This window comes from Centruroides sculpturatus, unplaced genomic scaffold (genome assembly GCF_000671375.1).
Source record: "Centruroides sculpturatus isolate CEXI.00-Female unplaced genomic scaffold, Cexi_2.0 scaffold92, whole genome shotgun sequence".
Taxonomy (NCBI): Eukaryota; Metazoa; Arthropoda; class Arachnida; order Scorpiones; family Buthidae; genus Centruroides; species Centruroides sculpturatus.
The window spans coordinates 29,205-40,223 of NW_019384394.1; the positions used below are offsets into that span (position 1 = coordinate 29,205).

At 29.7% G+C, this 11,019-nt stretch overlaps 1 protein-coding gene across 1 annotated transcript; it reads left to right on the forward strand.

Moving 5' to 3' along the window:
* Window positions 1-287: 287 nt before the first annotated feature.
* Window positions 288-5,970, forward strand: LOC111618307 (translin-associated protein X-like). The gene is made up of 5 exons (XM_023359805.1): window positions 288-419; window positions 492-708; window positions 2,256-2,383; window positions 5,281-5,390; window positions 5,456-5,970. Exons 1-5 carry the CDS (start codon window positions 386-388, stop codon window positions 5,822-5,824), a joined length of 858 nt encoding a protein of 285 aa, XP_023215573.1. The 5' UTR covers window positions 288-385; the 3' UTR covers window positions 5,825-5,970.
* The last annotated feature ends 5,049 nt before the right edge of the window (window positions 5,971-11,019 follow it).

Consider the following 11,019-nt stretch of genomic DNA (forward strand, 5'->3'; position numbering starts at 1 on the left):
TCGGCTTGGACTCAAATTCGGGTTCCTCAGAGCGGCAAACTTGAGACGTTCACATCGTCAATCGTCTTTTTTTTTAAAAAAATAGTTCTTATTTTATATGTTGAATTACAGAAAACTTGGAGTAAAATGTAATTAATAATGAATAATTGAAAACTATACTATAAGTTAAAAAAAAGAATAATAATTTTACAATTAAAAATTTTTAATGAAAATAAAATTTAAATGCATATTAATATTTTAAATTTAATTTTACGAATATTATTATTTTCTTTTAACTGTGAATAGCACGTAACGACAACAAAAAATTGTTTTACGTTGTATTATTTAATGTTTGCAACGCCCCTAGTAGCGAGTATAAGCATTAACAATAACAACAGATTCGAAAATGGAATCAGAGGAAGGCTTTAACGAAGGGAAAGGTATAGTGATTAATAAATGTTTATAATTAAATACTATTTACGTTTATAACAAATCTTATATAACGTTTTTAGTGAAGTATGAACAAAACAAATTGAAGAAAAGAAGTAGCATTATAGATCAGCAGATAGAATGCAACATTGATGATAAATCGCCTATCATTCAAGTGTTCCAGAACTTTCAACAGGAATTAGATAAGAGATATGACAAGTATGAAAGACTTGTTAAATGCAGCAGAGATATTACTATTGAAAGCAAGAGAATTATTTTTTTATTGCATAGAATTACAGGGTAAGTATTGTTTTACTATTTCCTGTTATATGATCAAGAGGTTGATGTTAGGTAATGTGTAAGTACAGTACATCACATCACACAAAGTTTTTATCAATATTTACTTTCTGTTTTATTAACATGTTTTATTATAAATATTTCAAATAGTTCAACTTTTTTAAAATTCTAATAAACATTATCTTGTTTATATTTATTTTTTAAAACCGCAATTTAGCGTGATAACCAACACTTGGCACAACGTTCGTTTATTTCAGTTTTTGTTGAAGTTTCAGTGTTGGTTATCACGCTAAATTGCAGTTTTAAAAAAATAAATATAAAGACACAACACGGTTTCGAAATATGGATTATCTTGTTTAATTAGCATCGTTCGGTTATACATTTGGATATTTTCAATTAGACTATTATAGCTTCTTGCCTTTATAATTATTATCATTTTCTGTAATTACTACACAATTAAACTTTTAGGGATTATCACACTGACTCGATCAACCAGAGGAGTTTATTAATTAATCGTATACATCTATATACATGTGCATTATTACCAATCTAAAATGAATTTCGGGTTTTATAATGACCCCTTTTCAGTTAGACATTTCGGTAATTAAAACATTAGATGTATAACAATCTATTAAAAATAGAACTGGTATATAACAAGCACAATTAAGAATTAAAAACAAATTGTAAACACACACAATGTTGTTTTAAAAAAAAAGGGGAACAGTTTCTTAACTTGTAATCATAATTTCAAGCATTTGCTTCTTTTTCATTATTTTGGTGTATCATCCACAAATTTTAACTTCTAGTAATCACGTTTATTCCTTTACATTAACTATTCAGTGCCGGGTGTGAAACTATCACTCATAGTTTCAATGTGATAAGCCCTAAAAGTTTAATTGTGTGGTAACACAAAAATTATAATAGATATTTTCAGATTAATAACATCAAGAGAATTGTACACAAAGTAAGATTAAATAAATTGTTTAATTTTAAACATTAAAGCAAACTTGGAAAAACTTTAAATAGTCAAACAGCATGATAAATGTACAAAATATAAATTGTTTTGTAAAACAATCATGTGTTTTATAAAACAAAATAAGTTAGAATAACTTCATAATAATTTATTTATAAATAAACAAATAATGGTATAAAAATATAACAGTTATTTTGAATGACAAGATGAAAGTTTAAAATGTGTGCAGAAATTAATAATTAATTGTATACATCTATCTTGTAAGAATGATTTTAGTGTTTGGAGAAATTTATTTTAAGATAATATAGTGATTACAGATTTGAACAAAAATAAATAAATAAATAAAATTAATTGTATGATTAATTGAAATTGTATTAAATTCTTATTTAAAGATTTTAAAATTTATATAGGATAAATTCTCATTACTTTAATATGCTTTGAGATTCCATAATGTCTTATATTTTTATTAATGTAACTGTAAAGATACCTTAATGGAATTTACATAATTATAATGGCTTTATAAAATTTGTTTATATTCTAATGAAAACTAACTTAATATTGTATATTTTTATATAAGGGATAAGGAACAGATTCTTCAGGAGAGTGAAAAACGGCTCAAACAGTTACGGAGGAGTACATTAAGAACTGTTGCTAAAGAGTTAGAAAATGAAGATTTATATTTTTACTTAAGGGCATATTCACCTGGTAAATTATTTTAATTCATATCATTTATTTAATATATAAACTAATACATTTTTTAAATGTATATATTGATATATTTATACAAACATTTAACTTAAAAACTTTAAGAAACAAACCCAAAAGAATAAAATATTGCTGCTGAAATTTCAACTAACATTTTCCTAATTTATTTGTATTAAATTAAAATTTATTGCAGAGAATTAATTAGTGTGTCTTGTTTTATTTATTTATTATTATTATGTGATGGTGGAATGTATCCTACATGACATACATACTAGTGCTTAGTGTTACGCCAGACAAAAGTCAAGGCCATAACTACAAAAAACAAATGTTTTGTTTACATATTGTTTATGTATGTATCATGTTTAAGAATTTCTGACTATATGACGTGTTTAGTATGGCAACCTTCTATAGTGTGATGTATGTGCTGTTATTAAGCTGCAATATTTTGAGACTTTTGTGTAGTGTATGTGGTATGATGTCTGTTCAAGTAGGTATTACTGGCACAATAAGTACTTTTTCTATTTTCTGCACTTTATTTCATGGGCAAATTTTGAATGTTTAATAATTTTTTTGGTATATATATTTTATATTTTGTAGTTGTCTGGTACAGCTATGTCTATGATATATGGTCTGTTGTGATGGATCTGTGATAAAATTTGTCTTTAATAAAATTATGATATCATTTGCAAGAGTAAATAGTTCATACTTAATGTCTGTCTATGGAAAGAATCGACTTGAGAGCAATATCACGTGATGTTGCTTCAGTTAAACTAATCAGCACATTCCCTGAAATTGTTAGCACTTTTGCTTAATATGTCAGGCAAAGTGCAAATTTTATTTTATTTTCTCTCACTAGATGGCAGAACAACTTTTCCATTAATTGTGTTAATTTTTTATAGCATGTATTAACTGTAAAGAAATATTCATTTAAAAACAACTATAACAAACTTCCTTATATTCCAACATCAGTATGCAAAGCTTTCGTAACACTGTTTGTAATGACAGTGACATGTTTAACAAATGAGGAAGAAACCAGAAGTAACTTGCCACAACTAAGTGATCAATGGCTGATACTCAAGTTGGTTCTTTCCATAGACAGACTGTAGTTTTTATCAGGGCTTTTGCATGAATAGGAATTTTGCCATAATGCCAATGAGTGTAAAGTAAACCATGAAATTCAAATATAATATACTAATGTTGTGGTCATTAATGGGTGAAAGAGGTCATCAGTGGAAGTTGGTCAACCTGTTCTTTCAGTAAAATGTATGCCAGTGTTTTTCAACTTTTTTTTATTTCATAGTACCCTTGAACCTATAATTAAATTTTCACGGCACACTTAAATTATGATTTAAAAAAGAGTAAAAAGAACAATTGTATTTTCCATAAATTATTTATTGTCACAAAGTAATTATTATAATTTCTAATAAATAGATGATAATTAAAATTCATAAAAAATCTTATTTATTTTTTTCATTATGTCAAGAAATAAACAAAAGTATGTAGTTTTTGTGGAATGTATTAAATATTTTCTTAAATATAAATGTTAGTGTAACTTTGGCCTGTACCTTTAATATTGGACTCCCCTCGTATATGTTTATTTATTACAACAATGAAAAACTTTTATAATCAATTTAAAGAGGTTTTAATTTTGACATGTACACTTATTGTTTCTTGGGCTTCTTTCAAAACTAATTTATTTAATTGCGTTGTTTTGTGACATGTTTACAATCTCTCATAGCACACCAGTTGAAAATCGCTGATGTATGCAGTACTGAATGTACAGGTAACCCCCATATAACACAGTAGTTACGTTCCAAAAAATTGCCGTGTAATGCGAATCCATGTTATGCGAAACAAAGAACTAGTACGAAAAGGAGGGTTAGGTTCCAAAAATTAAAAAAACATGCTACTATATTTTCATAATTAAGATAAATATCTTTATTAAAATATTCTTAAGTGATACATATTAATATAAACAATGTTTTCTTTGTCATCACTAAAAGCACTATTAACCGAGAGCGTTTTATTTTTGGCAAGTTATCGTTATCCTCTGAGCATTTTTCTGCATTATTTTCAGATTCATGCTTTACCTTTTGCAAAAAGTGTATGTAATTTTAGATTGCTTGCTTCTAGTTAAAAGATCTTTATAAATTTCCTTATATGGTGCTAAGCACTTATGGAATAAGGGAAAAACATCTGGCAACACCAGAAGCAGAAGCGTCGAGATCTGGCAAAATTGAAACAATTTTCGCGAAGGACCATGTGTATGGAGACGAGAAAAGAAAATTTACACACTGAAGTACTAATAGTTCACGAAAATAATAATTTTCGTGAACTATTAGTACTTAAGTATGTAAAATTTTATTACATTTCATGTTGTACGAGGGTTTTACCCATTTCTCGAACCGTGTCAGAGTGAATCCTTGCTATAAAAGTACCGTGTTATACGGGGGATGGTACCAATTCTCGAACCGTGTTAGAGTGAATCCGTGCTATAAAAGTACCGTGTTATACGGGGGATGGTACCAATTCTCGAACCGTGTTAGAGCGAATCCCTGCTATAGAAGTGCCGTGTTATACGGGGGTTACCTGTACTATCATTGTCATTTTCATCTGTGTCAGATTGTCAGTAAATTCCTAGTATTTCTATCAAGGTAAAATTGTTTTCGGTCAGATCTATTATAAATTTATTATAAGTAATATTCTTTTTCCACACATACATTTTTATGAGAGTATATTACCTTTAGCACAAACTAAATCAGGTACCTCAGATAAACTTAGTTATATGTAAAATAGAGAAATTTTATTTCAATAGTATGAATTGTTTGCTATTTCATTTATAGTTTGAAAAATAAATACTCCTCAGTATCATATTAATTTTTTTCAATAATTTTTAGGGTTGCAAGAATACGTTGAAGCTGTTACTTTTTATAATTATATCAAGAATGAAAGATTACTTGGACTGGAAGAAATTCAGTCTGATTTAACTTATGATGAAGAGACAGAGGTAACTGAAATATTTTTGGTAATATTATTTTTTTGAGATTAAAAACCATTATTATTATTTAACAGACAATTGATGGAAATCATGAAATAAAAAGATTGAAATTGGTATTAGTTTTGCCACCATTAGAATATATATTAGGAGTTGCAGACTTAACTGGAGAACTGATGAGAAAATGTATAAATTCAGTAGGACAAGGAAATCTTGAGGAACCTTTTAAATTATGTGCCTTTTTGCAAAATATTCACAATGCCTTTGGAATATTAGGAAATATTCCGGGACGAGAAATAAGTCGAAAGATTTTTGTTTTGAGACAAAGTATGAAAAAAGTTGAAAATGCTTGTTACACAATCCAGGTTCGTGGAAGTGAGATTCCAAAGTTTATGCTTAAAGATGTTTTCAACTCTGAAACTGCTACAGAGCAAACATTTGATTAAGAAGATTATCATTTGTGAAATATGAATTCCATTACTTTATGTTTTATTTATTTTCAATTGTTTTACACCAGCTGTTAGCTGTTCTTGATATCTGAATATATTAATAATAATGTATTGTAGTATGAGTAAAGTTTAAATGAAAACTATGGAAAATTTTTCTTTTTTAAAGATTTTTAAAAATCCTTTGTTTATTATTAAAGAGAAATTGCATCATAATTATATAAGTTTTAACAGTTATTTGGGCTGCAATTTTGAAATTGCAGACCTATATATACTCACTGTCATATGTCTATCTTTCATTAATCTTTAGAACAGAATTAGATATTTGAAAATCGAGACCAGATATGGAAAGCTTACAGGCCAAAGGTCCTGATTAACTATATATGAACTTCTGGTCTAGACCAGAAATTCGTATATAGTAGATCATGTGACTTCTGGTCAATTTAAAATTTTTTCCAGTATGGAGTTATATAGATGACTGGCATCATTCAATTCTTATCAGGAGAAGCATGATGTACAGGGGCAAGACCACTTAAATGCAGACCAAATATGGAAACCTTAGAGACTGGAGACTCCTATTAACTATGGGTACATTTGTAAAGTCAAACAAGTTAAATGCATTACTAACGAGTTAGTCATAAAGTACAAATTCCATTCAGTGTGCATGCTTGATGTTGATGATGTTTCAAATGAAACTTTAATGAAATTCACAAGGAAAGAGTTTACTTCATTAAGAAAATGGCACCCGGCAATATTGATATTTCTAAATCTACTGAAGTGTTTAAATTTTGGATTAAAAAGTAAAATGATAGATTGCTTCAGGTAGACAGTTATTTCTAAGGAAAATATTTCGGATATGACTGCAGCACTAGCAACATTCACATCTATTTTGTTGTAAACAAATTGGTCAAAATGTCTAGCAAAAGTAAGAATAACGACGACATCATTCTTGTTTAACTCGTTTGATTTTATGAACTTCTGATCTGAACCAGAAATTACGATTCTTTTAAGTTAAATGATGATTAAAAATTGCAATCTGGCATTATAAAGATGTCACAATAAATGCTTGTTTGAGTATATATATTAAAAATCCAGCAATGAGTTGCTTAACTTTCCTGGTGACATTTGATGATGCCATCTCTTATGATATTTTATTTTAAAAACTTTTTATATTTTTAATTATTAAAAAATGGCAAAAGGCTTAATTTTGAGGATAGGGACGGGTGTTATAAAATTTGTAAATGCTAATGAGTAAAATCCTCATTAAGTACGACCCTACTTTGAGATACAACGCCCTTTATCTCCACCCCGTCAATCTTTAATCACCAAAATTTAATAGCATCAAGTCCCCTAATAAACAATCCTCCCTGACAAAAAGTACAGGAGTAAGACCCTGTACACACTAGGCATTTTTCAACGCGCGTTTAAAAGAACCAAGAGTTCTATGTAGCCGTACACACTCAAAAGCCAAGCGCGCGTTTTGCGAGCGCTTATAGATTTTTGTTAAAACGCACGTTTTGCGAGCGCTTTACGGGCGCTTTGAGATATATGTGCTGCCATGTTACTGTACATGCGATCGTGCGTTTTGCGGGCGTCAGCCGAGCACTTTGAGATATATGTGCTGAAATGGAGAATGATCATTTCGATACTGATCTATTTATTGATGAAATCTAAAAGAGACCAACCATCGTCAAAGGATTTTATAGATATTTTAAAAGAATTAAAAAACTTGAATTTATTTTGTCTTAGTTTTGGATACAACGTCGCAAACATTTCATGCGTCAGTCTATCTCGTAATATTGGGTGCACCCAAAATTCTCTTTGCCTCCGCCGTCGTCTTTTATAGCGACGATAGAGGAGCCACACACAAGCAATCACTTCCACATCCATTTCCAAACCGAGCCAGTGCGCATGCTCCGCTAAACGCTCGTTGAAAAACGCCTAGTGTACAGGGCCTTAAGCTTCAAAGAGGGTGAGTAAAATCATGCCTCCCCTACACACACACACACAGAAAATAATCCCCAAATTTTTTTTTCATTTCTTGATGTTTTAAGGTGCTGAGTCCAAAATTGTAAAATCTGGGGGGGTCAGTTTTGACCAATCACTATAGTTTCCCTCTGTTATATATAACAGAACTGGGAAAGTAAAAAATCTACGAGTTGTGTAACTTACCTGGATGTAATGAGATTTTATTAAAAAAGTAATTTTTATATTAATCATCATAAATAATTCATATCGTGTGTACTCATCAGAGAGAGAATACAATTTTACTACCACACCTTTTATTGAAGAATTCTTTATTCACAAATGTTTTCAACCTATTACCATAGTTCATCATCAGGTTTTTAAATAAGTTTAAACAGATGTTCCACAAATTGGACATTCAGTTTAAATTTTTAAATTTCAAGTGTACTAAATACCCTTGCCAACTGTCAGCAAGAAGGGCAATCAGTTATGATCTAGGCAGGTTTTGTATGGTCTGGAAAAATTAATTCAACATTCATAAATAGTTGAACAAAGATAGTTGGGTCAATCAAAACCCTAAGGATGCCATTTGCAGAAAAAGTTAGTAGTCCATTCTGGCAATTGCAACAAGATAATGCACCAATTCACAATGCAGACTTCACTTATCAGTGGTTACTGGATAATGGCATTCAGGTCATGGATTGGGCTCCCTATTCCCATGATTGGATCCCAAAGAAAATCTATGGAGTCTAATAACTAGCAACATGTATATAGGAGGAAATAATACCACAGTATTGAACAACTCAACGCTATAATTATAATTGCATTGGAAAAAAAATCAATTTAAATGTGCTGCAACATCTTGTTAACTCTATGAAAGATAAGAGTTTACAAGGTTATTGTATTAAAATGGTGTTTCACTCACTATTAAAATGGCACTGGCCTTATGTTTTTGCAACACCATTATTTTTTTAATGAAAAATTTATATTTTCGTTTTCATTTTTAATTTTAAATAAAATATGTAATTCTTTTACATCTCCATTTATTCCTGTCATTAGTTTTTTGTTTAAGTGTGATAAAAATTTATCATTCCAAAAAGTTGTGATGGCCTTATATTTTTGCAATGCACCTTAGTGTTTCTAAAGTAATAACCTTTTAAAATTTCTACTTCCTATCCACTACAAAATACAACCACTCCTTTTTAAATGCCAAATGTCTGTTTCAATTTTTGTGTCACTTTCTTTTAGTAGATCACTAACTGTATTCATCAGCTGTTGCAAGTCACAAATGGAAATTAAGTAATAAATGCTTATGTATTTAAAATAAACACTAAATGAATTAAATAAATTAATTAAAATGAACACTAATATTTTACAACTTTCACATAGTTGAGATGAATTTATTTTAATTCTATTCAAATCAATTCTCCCCTTAGATAACAGGTGCCTTTGTTCAAAGTTATATGTTAGCGCTACCATAAAATAGAATTTACAAATTAAAATAAAAAATTTTTCTTATTTAGTATATAAATACAATACAGTAGAGCATTGATTATCCGACTCAATTGGGGACTTGGGTTGGTCGGATAATGGAAAAGAATGAAAAAAATACATTATTAATATAGTACAGTAGAACCTCGATTATCCGGACTAATTGGGGATGAAGGTAGTCCAGATAAGGAAAAATCCGGATAATCGAAACAAATACTTTAATTTGTCTTTTAATGATAATACAACACGTTTTCTTTTCGATCACATATCGGTAATATTAAAAATAAATACTGTATTTAAATCGTGATCAAATTTTCAAGAAACATGTTTTATTGAATTTGGACTACTACTGATCAGTGCTAACAGACTAGCTATTGTTTAAAAGGCCCTCTGGTGGCTCAAGAATACGGATTTTATAAAATAAAAAGCAGTTGAAACTGCATTTTTATGAATAAAAATTTGACAAACTATTTATCGTTTTATGACGAGTAAAATATTTTCGTCGCATTCTCGGCTTCTAAGTAATGCATAAACCTTCGAGGTGCGAGGCCCTTCGGTCCGCGAGGCATGTGCAATGTGGTGACCCACATTGCCCATGCCTTATGCCGCCCTTGGTTATAGAAATGATGTAATTTGAGTATAAATTATTTATAAATACGTATGTCAAGTTATATTTTTATTACAACACAAAATATATTTAAGAGTTTACGACCACTGTGCCGGGTGAGACGTTGTTGAAACAAAAAATGTTATACATTCCATCACGTACATAAACAGTGTCATAATTCGCCAAGTGCAAATCAGCAAATTCGTAAAATTTTTGTTTATTTTGAACAATCTGGATAATCGAAAATCCAGATAATAGAGGTCCGGATAATCGAGGTTCTACTGTATATTAGTATATCCCATGTAATTAGTATATCGCTATTAACCTACTTTGCGTTGAATTTTCATCGATGTTAAGCATAACAATTTTTTTTTAAATAATAATCGTTGCTATTGTATCGTTAAAAATTATTTTTAAATTATTTTATTGATCACAAAACAAACCACCACTCATAATTAGAAAATTAAGTCTCGTTTAAATACTGGCCTCCCTTTCATGGTCGAGCCAGTGTTGCCAGCTAAAACACACAAAAATTTACCAAAAATAATATCAAAGTAGCCAAGACATACCCAAATATTGTAGTGCCACATCACTAGCAGACATTTGAAATTTGCCGACTAGAACGGTCGGTTAACCGATGTGATGGTTAATCGGGGGTTGGATAATCGATGCTTTACTGTATTTATATGTATGTGTGGGGCACCATCTGTTATGAGATATTATCATAAATAACTATTATTATTATAAAACAGCAAAAAGCTTGAAAGTAGAGATGAGTTTTACAAAAATCTGTAAACGCTAATAGTAAGTAAGTCTGATCCCTCTTGAGAGATGACAAGTCTTCCTTCTATCTCCCCACCCTTTTGACCTTTAACCATTAAAATTTAATAGCATCAATGCTCCTTATATGTGAGTTACCATGCAAAATTTTGTTGATCTTTATCCCTATCTAAAGATATTAAATGTAATGGATGCCAACATGCACGGGTAGTGTGCAAATGTTTTTTACTTTGTTCAGTTCTCAAAATGTGGAGATTTGAAAAAAAACTTGGATAGTTAAAATTGACATGATTCCAATACTTTCCCTTGTTATGTATACATAACAGCAGGGAAAGTAAAAGTGAAAATTAAT